Below are 16,778 nucleotides of genomic sequence, written 5' to 3'. Positions count from 1 at the left end.
ATATTAAATAAATATCAATATATAGAAAAAGCTCAATTATATTAAGGAAAAGTATTTATTAAATAAAAGACTTTTAATATATTATTTTAATAAAAGATTAATATTTAGATTCAATATAATAAATATCAAAATAGGGGGAATCCTAATAAGGAAATATCTTTTAATAGATATTATAATAAATATAGAAAACCAGATTATAATCCAAAAATTTATTAAAATAATATAATAGATTCTAGATTTTTAGATTCTTAATAATCTTAATCAATTGATATAATAGTTGATGAATAATTTATATTTGAAAGTATGAATTAAGATGAAAGTGGTCTACATGCTGATATGATCTATATGCTAATAAATTATGTTATATATACTTACTTAGTAGTATACAAAGCATAGTGGATAGTAAGTAGGTAGGTATATATAACTCAAGCATCTAATTCTTTACTGAATGTTTAATGGATACAATCTACTAGCTAGATAGGTAGATTGTATTTGAGAAATATCTATCTATAGAGCTATTTGAGCGGTCAGGATACCTGCCTAGGTATTTAGTGAGACTTTGTTGTATGGAATGTTGTCACATGCTTATTTGTTAAACCGACTAGGAAGTACCAATGAATATCGAGGTTTCCAAGAACCTTCAAGAAAAAGGTAACAAACCCCTCGAAATCTCATCTCATTCTTCACCAAGGACAATATGAAGAAACAGTTAAAAAGGTTATGTACGAATAAAGGGAATCGTATTTGATTGTCCCCATTTCTTATAATTTTTCGTAATTTCGTTTCTGTTTAGCTATCGATACTGGATCTCCGTGCTCATATATATTACTTAACCCAGCCTGAAAAGTATTGGATTAACCACCAAGCATCAAGCTTCAAACTTCAAGCTTCCATTGCACTCATTTGATTGTTTGCGACCAGTATCTTTGGGATTATTGCTATCATAATCATGTCTACAGATGATACTACTAATGCCATTCGTGGATCAGCGTCAGCGCATAGCTCACCCGAACAATTAAAGAGTACAGCGAGCACACCCGGCGCAACTCGTCGACGTCCATGGGATGTAATACAGAACGGCGGCGTTGCCCCTCGAGCGCGAGTCGGGCCCAATCGAGAACAATTCGCAGAGATACCCAGCATCGACGAAGCCATCACTCAATTCGAGAAGCAATTCTTTCCCGGTCAACCTAAATCTCTGTCTGGAATCGCATTGCGATCTTTCCTCGTTGGTATTGTCCTTGCGATTTCTATGTTCGCTACCTTATACCTTTTCTTCGTCACCAATTCGATATTCTGGCGCATTCCCTTCTTCATCTCCTCTCTCGCAATCTTCCATTTCCTCGAGTTTTGGACCACGGCGAGATACAATACTCCGGAAGCATCTATCTCCTCCTTCCTCTTCAGTGGCAACGGTTCTGCATACAACATTGCGCACAGCGCCGCCGTTACCGAATTTCTCATCACCAATACATTTTTCCCCCATGGATCTTCATACCGCATCTTTGGTCTACAATTTCCCCCTTCCGTATCCTTGTTCAGTTCCCGATCCCAAAACTTGATTCTCGTTCTCGGTCTCATCCTCATAATCCTAGGCCAAACGATTCGATCCGTAGCCATGGTACAGGCTGGTAGGAGTTTCAACCACATTGTTCAGTTCACTCGATCGCGTTCTCATACACTTGTTACAACTGGTTTATATGCATGGTTGCGCCATCCCTCGTATTTTGGATTCTTTTGGTGGGGATTGGGTACACAAATGGTTTTGGGAAATTTCTATTGTTTCTGGGGATATACGCTAGTTCTGTGGATGTTCTTCAATAGGAGAATTAAAGGGGAAGAGGCTTTGTTGATTAAGTTCTTTGGGGATGAGTATGTGCAGTATAGGCAGGTCTCATGGGTGGGAATCCCTTTCATCTAGATTTACAGTGTAATGCATGCAAATCTTGAAATTTATTCATGTTCATATTGGATATGAACAATCGGTTGTATGCTCGGAAACGTATGGGATGGTAGTATATCAAAATTTGGAGGGATTCCTGTATTTTGCGTAACTCGCCGATCGCGCCCAGAGATGATGGAAAGTGGGCGAATCCACTGATCTTGTAAGGGAACATTTGAATGATTTCTATGGCTTGCATCGACTGGATACTTCAAAGGGAATGTTTGTTCACCACGAGTATTTTGGGATAAAAGTTCTGTACCATATTAATGATAGCCAGGCATTGTGGCTTCTCTATTTTTGTGTCTAATTGCGGCAGAAAGAGTAAGTGTAGCAGTTACACATGCTGGGAGCCGCCAAGCTCATAGAAATTCATACTACTTGTTTTTAAAGACTGAAGTAAGGCGCTGTTAAAACGGCCAAAATGTCTGTGATGTAGACTGCCATTATTTGACCTGCTTGCTAACACTCCCGTATTTAGCTTGCCACGCGAAGAAGTAAAGTAATGCAGCAAGGGGTTGTCCAACCAGGGTGAAAGATACCCAAAAGATACAGTTTCCGATAATCTTGCCATTTATGCCGTTCATTTTCTCTAATGGGGTCGTGATAGCAATGAGTGGTAGCTGTGCCATCATGCCAATGAATGCAACGCCTAAAGATTGTTAGCAGACGACAGCATAAAATCACCCTGTGAACCTACCAATCATGTTATGTGTCGGTACGCCGACCATTATTTCATGGAGAATAGCGGAGAATGTAAATACCGCAACACTCGCTGAGTATGGACTCCAGCCTCTGCCTACGAGAGGTGAGAAAACATGTCGTTTCATGAATTGATAAACAGGCTTGTTCCAAGTTCTCCAATATGTTCCCACGCTGGACGAGTTCCACCAATCATCGTAGAAGTTCCTATCCCCAAATGTTGTGACCTCTGCAAGAACGTTCAAAAAAGATTGGAATAATGCGAAGAATCCTGCTAGCCATATGACCAGAGATATCGTAGACAACTTCATCAATCGTTCGAGGATGGATGGAAGATCTAGAGATGCCATCTTGTCTAAGGAGTTCTGCAGGACAGGGGCTGCATATTGTGCGCTAGCAACCCATATGAAAATACTCAGACCAAAAACTTCTGCCAACCTCTTACCTACAAAAACCCATCTAATCTTGTTTGTCCGAGGATATACGGGTTGATAAACCAATGTTGGAACCCACCAAAAGTATGTCAAGTTATTCAGCGTGATATTCTGTGGGTAGGGACATTTGTTGTATATTTCTGGCAATGCATCTTCCTCTTTACTAGAGGGGTGGAGATAAGCATGTCGAAGATCGCGGCAGGTGAATGCATAACTATACGTTTTCAACCAGACAATGATTGCGTGTGCCTCGGTTATTGTGCCTATAAGGGGATGATGTATGAAGAAGTAGACGATTATGGATGTGATGAGCAAACAGAGCGTTATGTTCAGTCCATGTATCCAAGCTATTACTTTCCAAGTTGAATGGAACTTCTCATGTTCGGCCTGGGTAGCAATATAGCTACCACCTGGCGTCGCCGTTCCAGCTCTCTTTTTGCTTCCCTTTAGTGATGCTTTTGCCTGTTGCGCGGCGGCGAGTTCGACAACGTAGGCGACAAAAAGATGGCATGGAACTATAAAGTAAAGAGCAGCACCTAGAATGAGATCTTGTCTGCGATAATCGTGACATCTTAAACATATCAAAACTCCATACTATTAAGAATTGTTAGCTACATTCGATGAAGCCAGGGTTTGAATAGGAAAGCTAAGCTAAAGATCATAACATCGGCGTTGTCAGAAAATGCAGAGGAACGAGGTATTCAGACAGAACTCCGTGACCCCTCTTTCCCCTCTTAAGCACCCAATTCTTCTTTCAATCGAGAAATACATGACTGGGAGGAAATATACCTTTCGAATATTTTCCAACATCAATCGCAGATTTGAGATTAGTAAAACAAGCACCATCAAATTTCTAAATCCAAGAAAGCTAGGGGCCGCATCGCTTTCATGGCTAAGACATGATGTTCGAGGTTTAGAATGAACAGCAGCGACGTGTCTATACTTCTTTTGTGTGTATTTTCGAAGTGAATCGGATGTATGCTGTTGTGTGAGAGGTTTTGGGAAATCCGCGACGCTGATGTTGGCTCTCTTCTTTCCGTGTGCACCATTGACATGTGAAAGTGTAGATCGCCTGATGGTTGTTGGAGAAATATCTGCCACACTCTCCGTACCAGTTGCTGTGGCATTTTCAGAGGTCATCATTGCGAAGATCGCATAGAGCCGTATTGAAATTCGAGCTGCTAGTATCTGAACATGTACCGAGTAATGAACGTGTCTCTGGAATGATTGATAAACAATGTTCCACGAGAACGAGGGGAGATACCAAGGAGAAAGCACAAGGGTGAACAAGCAATATGCGCAATTACCCGATAACTTGAATAATATTTGAAGCTGTGAAAATAGGAGAATCAATTGATCAACGGGAGTGTAATGAAAGAAAAGGTGTTCGAATATTTACCGTAGACAATTATTGTAGCCGTAATGAAAGTGAATTCCTCACTGGCCAAACCCCTCCCGAGGTCAATTATTGGCTGAGAATAAGTGATGATGGACCCAAGAACCGTCGAGTAGCGGCGCAAACTTAATTGATATACGAGTACTGGTAGCGGTCTTACAAAAGTGTAGGACGGTCGAAAATTGAGTATTTATCAAGATCCTCAAATTGAACTCAAGTATGAATAATAGCAAATACAGTCTTCGAAGATTTGGACGGATCTAGAGAGAGTGAAGCACAAGACGTCAAGAATGGCAAGGGCATTCCAAGTACTAGGTAGGTATGCACGCATGCAATTTCACACCAAATTATCCTTTCTCATGAGCCTTGCCCTTATCGCCCTTATCGCCCATGTGGAGGCACCAGAGCTCGAGCAGAGGTTATCAATATGATTACTAATCACACTCGTCGATAAATCGTTGTTCCGTTCCGTGCCATTGCGAATCCTTGTTCATCAAGTGTCAAAGTCGCGACCATTTTCTGAAAGCATGACCTCTTTGACTTGGCTTTCTTTATTCACGTAGTCCTCGCAAGTTCCAAACACATGATCCCGAATCAAACTCAACGGACCTCGCCGAAGAAGAAAGTAGTCGTTTGATCAAATATTATTGAAGGAAATGATGCACTGATAAAAATGGCATACGAACCTCGAGAGTATGGAGGTGGACGGGATCGAGAAAGGGAAGGAAGAGGAAGAGGAAGAAGAGATGATGGAGGACAGGAAGAGGGGGGTGGTGAAAGGGACTTCGTGAGAGGGAGAGGCCGTCGTAAGTACAATATTTGAAATTTTTTAATTGTCGATTGAGGCAGGCTGGGAAGCTCATCTATATCTTCTCGTTTCTTGGAATGTCTTGATTTACTAACTCTATATAGGCCCTGTCACGGATTATAGCTCTACTATGGTTCACTGGATGCGGAACCGTCAGCCAAGGTATAAAGGCGGTTACCAAGGTGAGATGGAAAGACCCAGTCCAAGTTACATGATAGATGTGAGTATTCTTAAACTAGTCGCATAGGTAATTTTGACCCTTTTGTTCTAATCACTCATAGATGTTACCACCGCTGGCAAGAATTCATAATGCAGCAGATTCGGTTCCAGGGAGGCATTTACATTCGTCACTTAATAAAATCAAGCACCCTGTGAATGTGGTAAGATGGACACCAGAAGGTCGACGATTACTCACAGCCTCCAGTAGTGGAGAATTTACTCTATGGAATGGCGCAGGTTTCAACTTCGAGACAATTATGCAAGCACATGATGTTGCTATTCGCGCTTTGTCTTATTCTCATAGTGATGACTGGTTGATATCAGCTGATCATGATGGAGTGATCAAATACTGGCAACCGAATTTCAACAACGTCAAAGTCATTCAAGGACATGACGACCCTATAAGAGATCTTGCATTTAGTCCAAACGACTCAAAGTTTGTCACGGCCTCGGATGACTCTAAGCTAAAGATTTTCGATTTTGCTGGCGGTGTTGAGGAGTCTATTCTCTCTGGGCATGGATGGGACGCGAAAAGTGTTGACTGGCATCCGACTAAGGGATTACTTGTTTCTGGATCAAAAGATCATCTTGTCAAGTTATGGGATCCGCGCAGTGGCCGATGTCTGACGACTCTCCATGGACATAAGAACACAATCACAAAAACGGTTTTTGAACCAGTACGAGGCCACTGCTTAGCCACTTCAGCTCGAGACCAAACCGCACGAGTATTCGACTTGCGAATGATGCGCGATGTATGTTTGCTCAAAGGGCATGATAAAGACATCTCTACCCTGGCATGGCATCCAATTCACCCTTCACTTTTGAGCACTGGCGGTGCTGATGGATCTCTTTTCCACTACCTCCTAGATGAACCAAACAATCCTGCTGGAACGGAACCTTCCATAGCCCCTTACGATAGTCCGGACCCCACTACTACACCGGCTCAAACCATCTATCCAGCTCATAAATTAACCTACGCTCATGAATTTGCTATCTGGTCACTTGATTGGCATCCTCTCGGTCACATCTTAGCATCAGGTTCCAATGATCGAATCACTCGATTCTGGACACGTGTACGTCCCGGTGACACAGATACATTCAAAGACCGCTATCATATTGGTGACTCAGCTGCCGAGGCGCAAGGAACCTATGATCGTCGCGGCGGGCGACGCCAACGTCAAGAGGAAGAAGATCAAGAAGCTGAAGACGAAATGGAAGGATTAGTCGATCAGAAAATGCCTGCAAAGGTACCCGGTTTTGCCACAGGAATACCTGGTCTACCATTACCTGGTATGGGAATTATCCCTGGTATGAATCGTGTTCCTCCGCCTCCACCTCCACCTATGCTCAGCGGAGGTAATATGCCACCTCCACCTTTACCTGGAAATATAGATGCCAATACCTTAGCAATTATGATGAAGGCTGGTTTGCCACCTCCAGGGGCACCGGGCATGCCACCCCCACCGCCGATGCTCCCACCAAACTTTCAACTCCCACCTGGCTTCGTTGTTCCTCCACCTCCTCCTGGTATGCCAATACCTGGCTTAGATAGTACAGATTTATCAGGTGGTAGTGCTGGAATTAGAAAGCGGGGACCGTTGCCAAGCCAAGAAGAAAGTTTACAAGCGATGCAAAGGCAGGGAAAATTTAGACAAGCACGATAGTGAGTATTTGATATCTGGGGAGTGAAACTCGGACTGTATACCAGAATATAGCATTTTCGGGCGAAATGAAGCATGGGGCGTTTGGGCGAATTGTAATGTAGTCACATTGATAATTTTTGAATTGTCTTATTCACATATGTGCACCCATAGAACCAGGAGATGTGTTTCTTGTCAAAGTTTGAATCTGCTTGGTGATGCAATTGTAGGGTATTAATGTTATGGTATATGAATAGCAACACGAATTCCAAAAAAAAAAACTATCTTTAGAAAAAGCAAACGCCATGCTATGCAATCCCACCAGAAATGCTCGCCGATGCTGTATATATGCTGCAAATCTCCGCCCATTACATGCCCAATCTAAGAAGTGTGTCTTGGACTCGTCCTCCTTGGTGCACTATCCTTTGCAAATGCCTTCTGTCTATCCGAATAATCTTTTATAACTAACGCGCACATCATGTCATCACACAATCTCTTTCTCCTCTGAGCTGGCAACTTCGTCATAAATTCCAACCCACTAGCCCTCTCCACCATCTCAACAGGTACCTCAAAATCCGTCAACGGCTTCTCATTCGGTATCCTCGCATTAGGCAACACAAATGCACCAACTGCTACTGGGCCTGCTGTAGTACCATCTTCCGCAAAGATAACCTTGTAGAAATGTGTCGGTACAGCAATATTTGGTGGATTTCCAATAACCTCATAAGTAACCCTCCATTTTCCATCCGCTGGATCGCGCTTCGGTAAATACAAAGGTCCAGTAACGATTCTCACACTAGGGTATCGAGTCGTAAGTCTGCGACAAAAATCCTCAAAATGCGCCCAGTAATCGCGGTTGAATCCTTCTCCTACTTGCGGACACATGTTTGTGAGGAAGAAGGTATCGTTCATGGCTTCTTGACTCCATTTTGCGTCGGCGGCAGGTACTTGGTGTCCGCGATCGTAACCAGAACGAGCGTAGTCCTTCAATTTGCCGCGGAATTTTTCAGGGACAGAGGGGTCTTCGACGAAATAGGAATGTTTGCGATCGCCGTTTTGAGTTGCAAGTGAGGCGGGAGTTATATGTTCTGCAACCCAAGAAGGATTTCGAAGTCTTCGATCGAATGAAGATATCAGCGCATTTCTCGTCGCTAGATCTGCGACGGGTCCTGGAAATCCGTATTGGAAAAGACCTGCGGGGTCGACTGGTGCTATGACGTCCTTGATTATGGATTGACCAACTGGTAGAGGCACTGGTGAATGCGCGGAAGAAGTAGAGGATGCTGTGACTGCTGTTGAGCTTGCAGCTGCTTGGATTTTCTTTTCAGATCGTGTGGAATACATGGCGGCGGTTATACCGGCGCCAGTGGCTGCAGAAACGCCTGCTATAATTGCGAAGGTAGTTTTGGACATGACAGAGAGAATCGAGCTTGACGAGAGCTCGTACCGAATGGGAGAGGGAGATTATTTATGGGATTTATTTTGGGGTTGGGGGTGATCAATGTGAGTCTATGATCACGATGTCGATATTTCCGCGTGAGCTTTTTTCTTTTTTAGAACGAGGTTTCGTGTTGATGTCAGTTGAACTTTCCTGACGTGTCTCGGAAAACTGTCTCGGAAGCCCAGAGTTTTTCCGAGGGTTAGATCTGCAACAATCACGCTGTATTTCAATAATAAATTTACAATAGTTGATAGTATGAAATAAGCACTTGAATACTTTTCCAGATATGATACTACTTAGACTTTTCATCCTCTGAGTTGGGATAGAACAATTAGATTATTGAAGGGCATCGTTAGTGGTCAATCCCGATCAGATTTTCTCTTACGAATAAGCAGTGTAAGCTAATGTTTATGGAAAGCCATGCAATTTTCTTAGTCTATCCTCTTTACTCCTTCAAGCAAAGCATATTATGCTAAAAACAACGAGTTAAGAAATTGATAATGTACAATAGTCTCTGAGACTTTTCCAAGCCATACTTTCGAATATACAATTTATGGTCAGCTCTAAGATGACTGAAACTCCATGTTCTTCGAATGTCGGGTTTGTAGGGCTAGGATCACTCTTTTTACCAACAGATAGTTCACCAGTGGATGCATGGTCTGACGAGACACCTCTCAACTTTCGAAATTTTCAACAAATTCAATCTTTAATTGCTTTATATAAAACTTTATGTTTCGATTGTTCAATCTCTAATGAAACATTCAAACAATTTCTAAGATGTACCAATAGCCATATCAAGAGATATTTTTAAGTCCATTCTTGTAGTATCCCGTCAGTCCGTACACCTACTGGTGATCCCTCCACATTGAGTGAGTTTTCACTATACTCTTTGTGAAATGACGGCCAAACTGGCTAAGTTCTGAAATTATTCAGGTTAGATTTATTGAACAAAAGACTGAGAAATCTCATGACTTGCGCTCCCAAGCCTGGAGTGTTAACAGCGCCTTCGCCAGGGAGTGCGAGTATGGAAGAGGCTCTCTGAATCCTTGGGTTGAAGTCTTAATGGTTCTTTGAACTGATAATCTATCGTTCAAGTCATTAGTATCTCTTGAGTATTTAGCATTTAAAATGCTGAAAAATGATGTTGGTCAAAGACAACCGAGCATATACCACACACACCTAAGAGGTATTGTTTCTGGTCGATCAAATCCTTTCTTGCTTAAATCACCAGCCTCCGCAGCTTCCTGTCGTATATTGTAGTGCAAGATGAAGACGGCTGCCCCAGGGGCATGGGTTAGTGAGAAACAATGATAGAAAAAGTTGGTACGTTGATCACCAACTTTTCTCTATCTTCCTTTTGCATGGAGTTGACTGCTCTCCGAGCTGATTTTGAAAGGAAGATTGTTGTTTAGAATAGGTTAATTGTTTAAGTTAAGATCATCATCTAAGGCACATTGATTGTTCAAGGTAGGTTGACTGTTTAAAGAAGATGGGTTTTAAGGCAGGCTGGTTGTTTAAGGCAGGCTGACTGTTGATGGTAGTTTGGCTATTTAAGGTAGGTAGGTTCTTTGAGGTAGGTTGATTAATGAGAATAGTTTGTGTGATTTGGAGTCGAATGATCCGAAAAGTAGATATCGCATTAGTTGTAGATTTTGATGGTGTTTGTTAACGAAGGGAGCATGTCCAAATAGGGGGAACTGGATCCAATTGAGCACCTCTGGAGACAGGTTGAAGCCTTCAGATGCGTCATTTGGGAATGTTCTCGAGTCACTACGATATCAAAATCACATCACCATGACTGTACGATCCATGTTGAGTCACTGAAACACTACGATATCAAAGTCACATCACTCAGGAATTTGCGATTTATGTCGAGTCATTTCGATGACACGTTTCATACTTATTTGGATGATAGTTTAGGACGGGAACTCTACGTAGATGAGTAACTTGATCAATCATTCAGATGGTAGTCTTCGGATGAGAATACTAATAATTGGATGCTAAAGGCCCACCTTCCCCCCTGAGGACCTCGCCTAAGATACCCTGATGTCTTGTTTAAACTAAGATATTAGATCTAGACATTTATCATACTGAGATTGTATAGGAACACATTAAAAGAATCGAGTTCTCCAGAGCATTAAACCCTTATACAAATGGTAGACTTCTCAAATTTACAACTAATTCCATTCTTATACAAAAGTCCTTCGAGAATAGTCGTGTAAAGCGCTCAAGATATCTCACCTAACTCAGAGAATCGACAACTGATCTCGAAGGATGCTGAGCAATGCATTTCGATTATGTGAGTCCGAAAAGAATAGCTGTGGCACTCTTCAAATTAGAATTAGGTAGTGAAGTACTATGCTTCCAAACGATCTTAGACATCCAGGCTGAATGGAATGGAGGAGTACACTGGTTATTTTTGGAATAGAAATCAAATAGCCGACGGTGACCAACATTAATATACATGCCTTCAAACTATTGCAAAATCTGATATACCAAACAGTAGTCTTAATGAGTATTCTACTATAAATTTGGATGAAATTTTGAAGGGGTTCTCGTTTATGTTGACGTGAACACTATAGAGTCTCGAGGGAGTGTTCAACAGCAAAGGAGAAAGCTACTAGGTAGACACACAATCAAGATAACGTAAGTGGCATTTTCCACCTGTACATGCATCTACGCTACTGCGGCTCCTTCTTGATGTTGTCTTATCTGAACAACATATATAAACAATCAAATGATCTTGACTCGAACAACAAAACAAAGTAAAAGCAATTACTCGATAGACATCATGGCCAATCAACGTCGATGTCACAGTGATGAATAATCTCGAGAGCTGCACGTGGAACCTGTTGTCAAGGCTAGCGGTGTGGCGGGATCAATTTGAGAACCTTGATGGTTAAAAGGATCGAGTTAAGGTTCAGACCTGGGTAAAGACTCCGCCTTGTCTATATTTTCTTTTTTCTCAATGACGAATTAAACACTCGGGATTTATTATGAATTTAAGACTATTGACCAATCAAAAAGAGTGGATGAATGAATGCATCTATGATTTACATGATTTATGATTTAACCTTTTGGAGAATTCTGAATTCGGGTCTTTCCTGACTTTCCTTGTTGTCTTCTTGCACCAAGCAAGCCATCAAGGTCTTGCTAGGTAATTTTATTATTCTTCCTACTAGGTAAAGTAGCTTAATAATATTCCTTCATCGTGTGTTCATTCTTATCAATCTTGTCATTGCAGTTAGTTACCTATGACATAAGATAATTCAATTCCTATAGCCGCGAAAACCTCTGAATATCCTGTTCGTCTTCCTCTAACTCTTTCGCCCTTTCACTGTCTTACACCATTCATTACTTTGTTATCTCCTTCAAAGATTGTTTGCTTCGCCAGTCTCAGATTCACCTAAAACCCTAATATACTCTTCTTACTCCTTCCGAGACTTTTTCGGGTCTACCTGTGAACTGTACTGCGAATCAGTTGGACATTCATAGCTACATCACTTCGATCTACATTAATGCCACTGCGACAACACATGCAACAATACCCCCTTCAATACCATCTTCTGCAAAAACATCAGGGATAACCTGCGACAACCCATACAGTCAGGTTTGACCTAGTTCGACCTTGTGCCACCTTGTATTGGATATATTTTTGAGTTACTACTTGTATATCAACCCCGCAGACGGAGAGAGTGTTTGAGGAAGCAAGAATATATCATTATAAAGTTGGCATCACAAACCGTCAGTATGGAGGCAGACTCGTTGAATAATGATATGAGAGGGTGGATTATGGCTATTATCAGTGGAATAGGTCAGTATAATACTCCATGGTCCATGGACCGTTGTTTGATCAACTCTAACGACAGTTTTTAGCATGTGTTATTGGTAGTTGCATAATATGCATAGATCTATTGATTAGATATATCCCCAGCAAGAAGAATTTCAGGATACAAGATAACAATGCTTTCCTAGCTGCATCTCTAAGTTTGAGTTTTGGTGTAATGGTAGGTTATATCTTTCAGCCATTTGCCTACTTGTTAACTAACTATACATTTCTTTTGATAGATATTCTCTTCGTTGTATAGTATGCTCCCATCATCGAAAAAATATCTAATGGAGGGCGGTTATACAGCTCAAGCTGCTGCATGGAATCTTTTGGCTTGTTTCGCTGCAGGATTTATTGGCATACAAATTGTTTCGAGGCTCATGCATCAATTTATCCCCTCGCATGTCTCACACTGCGATCATTCTCATAATCAAGATGCAACGCATCACGACCACGACCACGACCACAGCCACAGCCATAATCACCAAACCTTCGATGGCTTTGATGGCCACCATGATAATCATCTTTCGCTATCAAAATCGAATTCTCATGCAGCAGTCAATCAAGGAAACAGTGCGATGTCGGAATCTACACCACTTCTCGCTTCACACGTCGGAGAGAATGGAAAGCCTTTAATAGAAGGTCTTACACCACCAAATAAAGATTCTCAGCCAAGCAATCGCCGCCAATCCCATAATCTTACCAGGCGACCATCCCTCATGGTAGTTCATGACAGAGTGATGTCTTTTGTAAAGGATAGGAAGGCCAATTGTGATGAGAGTGGACCATGTTTTGGGTATTCCGATCTTTGTGGACGAGAATGCTTAAAAACCCCCATGAGTACGAAGATTCCTTGTTCGGCGCGAACTCCCACAGGCACCTTATCAGCCCGATCTCAATCTTTCACATTACCAGAAGAGGAAGAAGAAGAGGCTCCAGAAAATTCAGCGCAATTACGCAGGGCTATTTCCGAAATAGAAATTCCCAGTTGTCATGACTCTGACATTGAAGCTCAACAACATCATCACCATGTTCCCGAAAATGTATTTATGGATATTGGTCTTCAAACAAGCATAGCTATTGGATTACATAAATTACCCGAAGGTTTTATTACGTTTGCTACAAACCATGCAAACCCCGAACTTGGAGTTTCTGTCTTTTTAGCTTTACTTGTTCATAACATCACCGAAGGATTTGCAATGGCTCTGCCATTGTACCTAGCACTTGGTAGCCGACCACGGGCTATCTTTTGGAGTTCCTTCCTCGGAGGTGTGTCACAGCCAGCAGGTGCCGCAATCGCAGCCGCATGGTTTTCAATTGCCGGACGGGAAGGTCATGCGCCTAATATTGTGGCTTATGGATGCATGTTTGGTATCACGGGGGGCATTATGGCTAGCGTCGCATTGCATCTTTTCGCGGAGTGCCTGGGTCTGAATCATAATAGAAGCTTGTGCATTTCTTTTGCATTTGTGGGCATGGCGTTAATGGGTATGAGTAACGCTCTTACCTCTCACTAAGGAAGTGGGGGGATGGGAATGGAAAACCAGATGAGTACGCATTATGAATAGATGATAGGCGTTTTGATATGATATTAGCATACCATGGGATTGGGTCTTACTTTGGAGGGTATTTGGGGGGTTTGTTGTGTGTCTTTGGTGGGCTTCGATGGATATTAGATCTTTAGTTGCGAGATTCGATGTATTTTTATTTCCAAACTCTCGGGTTTGAAATTAGTGAGCGAACGGTTAGAAATATTGGGTACGCTTAGAGTCAGACTTGGTTAGTAGGAATACACTCAATGATTCTGTAGCTAAGTAGATATGGATCCTTCTTCTCTATGTGATATGACTGGTGTGAGGAAGGTTTACGTGAATTTTACATGGGTGGTGAGTGCATAGATTCTCATACTTCCGAAGGGGGAGGAGTCTCATCACTAGAATGTCGTCCCTTCTGGTGACTAATCTTCTTGCTTAGATTCATAGGCGAATCAGTAAACATCTGGTCATGTAATTTTTGTTCTCTAAGATCTATTTGAGGAGATGCGCTCAATTAGGTTTATAGAATCATAGATACGATAGATATAGCTCGCGAAGTAGTTTTTGTTGATGAATTCACAAGAGCTCTTGCCAATTTCAAGCATCGAGGTATTTCATTTTTGTATCCTTCAACGGGGATCCCCGATTCCTATGACCGAGTTACCTACCTATCTAGCATCAAGCATCTTCTACTCGTACATCGTTGGATTATTAGTATCTAAGTTAACATCCCCCTGAATATTCTCGCTTACAATCAACCCCCTAAGTAGCCCGCCCATCTCCTGTTGGGTAGGCACAGTACACTCACCAAGCTATATTAAACATTTCGTTTTACGGATCATACATCACAGATCACATTATTTTGAGACCCCGATCGTTAGAATCTTTTCATTCCCTTGCATTTCCCACACTGTTATTGATTTTCTGTCTTGCTTTCTTTGGTATACTACGTAAACTATTTGAAACCCCTGGTTGTTCTCGACTTTTCCTCTCGGTATCAATCCACCAATAGAAGGAGTAAGTAAAGAGATTGATCTTTATCTTATTTGCATGTGAATTTGGGTTTCAATTCTCGTTCCTTGTCCACTGTTTTTTCGTGTTCTTGTGTTCATTTCGCTCACTTTCCAACTTTGTAATTCAAATTCGGTCAGATTTGAATACTCAAGTACCATGGCCTTCATTCTCCATCATCTAAAATCGATGGCTCCTCCTTTGCGAAGTTCTCCAAGCCGTATATCCGACATAACCACCACCCAGAACAACGAGTCCAATGATACACTTAACAAAGAACCAACTCCAGCTTCCGGCAGGCTTCTTCTTTCTGTTCAAAATACCCTGTCCTTTTTGAGACCTACTATTTCCATTTTCAGGCTTAGGGTGCGAATCTTTGTACTTATTCTTGTGAGTGTTGGTATCGTACAAATTATTTGTGTTGACGCTGATGATATCGTGGTTATCGCTCAATTCACCAGTTTCGGCAGAAAATCCAAGATAGGCTACGGATGGAATAGTAGGTGGTTCAAAAGTTTCAAAGCAGAGTTCCCATTGATCTTCCTTCTTGTATTGGAGCTCGAGTTTGAGAGATTTGTCTTGGAAATAGGTGAGTTTGGCTTTAGTTGGGACATTTGCATTGCGGAGACCCCGTGCGGAACAGCCCATATATTCTTGATCTTTGCCATCGTTACTCTTGTCATAGGCAGTGTTGCCATCGCCGACCATGGCCATTACATAAGGAAAGACGGTTCCGGGACGATTGTTCTTGTAGGTGTCGAAGAAGATTCCAAGACCTTCGAATTTGTCAACGGAGCCGAAGACGTCGCCTTGAATTCCGCGTTGTTTGGTGAGCCACATGGCGAAACCATCACCGTGGAGGTTGCCTTGACCATGGACCTTAAATTCGACTTCGATCTGCAGATGAGTTGTGGTTAGATTGCATTGAGAAGAATGTAGGCGAATTTTATCCATACCTCCCAGTTTGTGGCCGTTAGTGGGACTCTTGAGAAAAGCCATCCTGAAGAAGATGGATGATCATATGTCAATCGTATGTACCTGTACACTCCACATCAGCCCATCTATCCCCAGCAACTTGTCCTGAACTCAGAGCGCATGCATACTTGTCTGCTCTCACAATAGTATTTCCGCCGAAATCGAACCATCTACTTTGCATATCCGAATCCAAATATGGCTAATCCAAATCCAAATCAGCAAAGTCCCCAGATCTATATAATGCGCCTCTTATTCAACTACTGACCTGATTCAGCGAATGTGTTCGAAGCTATTCCAACAAGTCAGTCAACTCTCCCCTCAATAGTAATTCAATCATCGAGCAAACATACTGGTATACTCCTAATTCCGTCCTCACTCAGCTTCGTAGTCTGCGTATCTCCAGCTGCAATGACACAAGAAGCCAGCCATAGCGCCGACAATGATTTGGGGAACCACATTGCGTCCTGTACAATCTGTCCCTATCCACAAGTATTCTTCAAGGCTTGTACTTTCACCCGATTTCAAACAATTCTTCAACTGGACGGAGGAACGAAAAAGAGTAAGGTAAAGTAGATGGAGAAAAAGAAGGAACCTTCTGCCGGAAGAATCAGAATAGGATGTTGAGAAAGGAAATAGGTTCAGGGACTACGAAGTATCGTAAATCGAATCCCGAGGCCGTCAGATTAAATTGTTAGCTGGCCTTAAGGTTTCCTATCTGTGTCTGTGTCTGTGAACAATTTGGCGTCGGGGATTTCAAGGTTAAGCTGAGATCCCTGTTATTTTGAATTGTGAGAATACCTGGGGCCTGTCTTGAGCCTGTCAGTGATTGGGGAGACTGCTGTAGCG

The 16,778-nt window shown here is 42.1% G+C and overlaps 6 protein-coding genes across 6 annotated transcripts; 3 read left to right on the top strand and 3 right to left on the bottom strand.

Annotated features, from left to right (window-relative positions):
* Positions 1-949: 949 nt before the first annotated feature.
* On the top strand, positions 950-1,921 carry EAE97_011209 (uncharacterized protein; the record flags this gene model as incomplete). The annotated part of the gene is made up of 1 exon (XM_038881724.1): positions 950-1,921. The coding sequence occupies one exon, from the start codon at positions 950-952 to the stop codon at positions 1,919-1,921; it is 972 nt and encodes a 323-aa protein (XP_038727456.1).
* A 305-nt stretch (positions 1,922-2,226) lies between these two features.
* On the bottom strand, positions 2,227-5,063 carry EAE97_011208 (uncharacterized protein). Its single transcript, XM_038881723.1, has 4 exons — positions 4,478-5,063; positions 3,868-4,410; positions 2,643-3,672; positions 2,227-2,594 (listed from the first exon to the last, which is right to left on the bottom strand). Exons 2-4 carry the CDS (start codon positions 4,219-4,221, stop codon positions 2,389-2,391), a joined length of 1,590 nt encoding a protein of 529 aa, XP_038727455.1. The 5' UTR covers positions 4,222-4,410; positions 4,478-5,063; the 3' UTR covers positions 2,227-2,388.
* Positions 5,064-5,147: 84 nt separating this feature from the next.
* On the top strand, positions 5,148-7,165 carry EAE97_011207 (uncharacterized protein; the record flags this gene model as incomplete). Its single annotated transcript, XM_038881722.1, has 3 exons — positions 5,148-5,280; positions 5,387-5,502; positions 5,564-7,165. The coding sequence occupies 3 exons, from the start codon at positions 5,148-5,150 to the stop codon at positions 7,163-7,165; spliced, it is 1,851 nt and encodes a 616-aa protein (XP_038727454.1).
* A 357-nt stretch (positions 7,166-7,522) lies between these two features.
* Positions 7,523-8,554, bottom strand: EAE97_011206 (uncharacterized protein; the record flags this gene model as incomplete). Its single annotated transcript, XM_038881721.1, has 1 exon — positions 7,523-8,554. The coding sequence occupies one exon, from the start codon at positions 8,552-8,554 to the stop codon at positions 7,523-7,525; it is 1,032 nt and encodes a 343-aa protein (XP_038727453.1).
* Positions 8,555-12,332: 3,778 nt separating this feature from the next.
* EAE97_011205 (uncharacterized protein) lies at positions 12,333-13,928 on the top strand (the record flags this gene model as incomplete). The annotated part of the gene is made up of 3 exons (XM_038881720.1): positions 12,333-12,396; positions 12,459-12,589; positions 12,651-13,928. 3 exons carry the CDS (start codon positions 12,333-12,335, stop codon positions 13,926-13,928), a joined length of 1,473 nt encoding a protein of 490 aa, XP_038727452.1.
* A 1,209-nt stretch (positions 13,929-15,137) lies between these two features.
* On the bottom strand, positions 15,138-16,390 carry EAE97_011204 (uncharacterized protein; the record flags this gene model as incomplete). The annotated part of the gene is made up of 5 exons (XM_038881719.1): positions 15,138-15,854; positions 15,914-15,995; positions 16,061-16,131; positions 16,198-16,221; positions 16,283-16,390. The coding sequence occupies 5 exons, from the start codon at positions 16,388-16,390 to the stop codon at positions 15,138-15,140; spliced, it is 1,002 nt and encodes a 333-aa protein (XP_038727451.1).
* Between the last annotated feature and the right edge of the window lie 388 nt (positions 16,391-16,778).

This window comes from Botrytis byssoidea, assembly GCF_014898295.1.
Source record: "Botrytis byssoidea strain MUCL 94 chromosome Unknown BBYS_034, whole genome shotgun sequence".
Taxonomy (NCBI): domain Eukaryota; kingdom Fungi; phylum Ascomycota; class Leotiomycetes; order Helotiales; family Sclerotiniaceae; genus Botrytis; species Botrytis byssoidea.
This window is presented reverse-complemented; position numbering and strand designations above follow the sequence as displayed.

Coding starts and splice junctions, on each gene's coding strand:
- EAE97_011208 (XM_038881723.1), bottom strand. CDS start 4,221: ATGATGACCTCTGAAAATGCCACAGCAACTGGTACGGAGAGTGTGGCA. Junction 3,673..3,867: donor TGTTGGAAAATATTCGAAAG/GTATATTTCCTC, acceptor AATTCTTAATAG/TATGGAGTTTTGATATGTTT. Junction 2,595..2,642: donor ACCGACACATAACATGATTG/GTAGGTTCACAG, acceptor AACAATCTTTAG/GCGTTGCATTCATTGGCATG.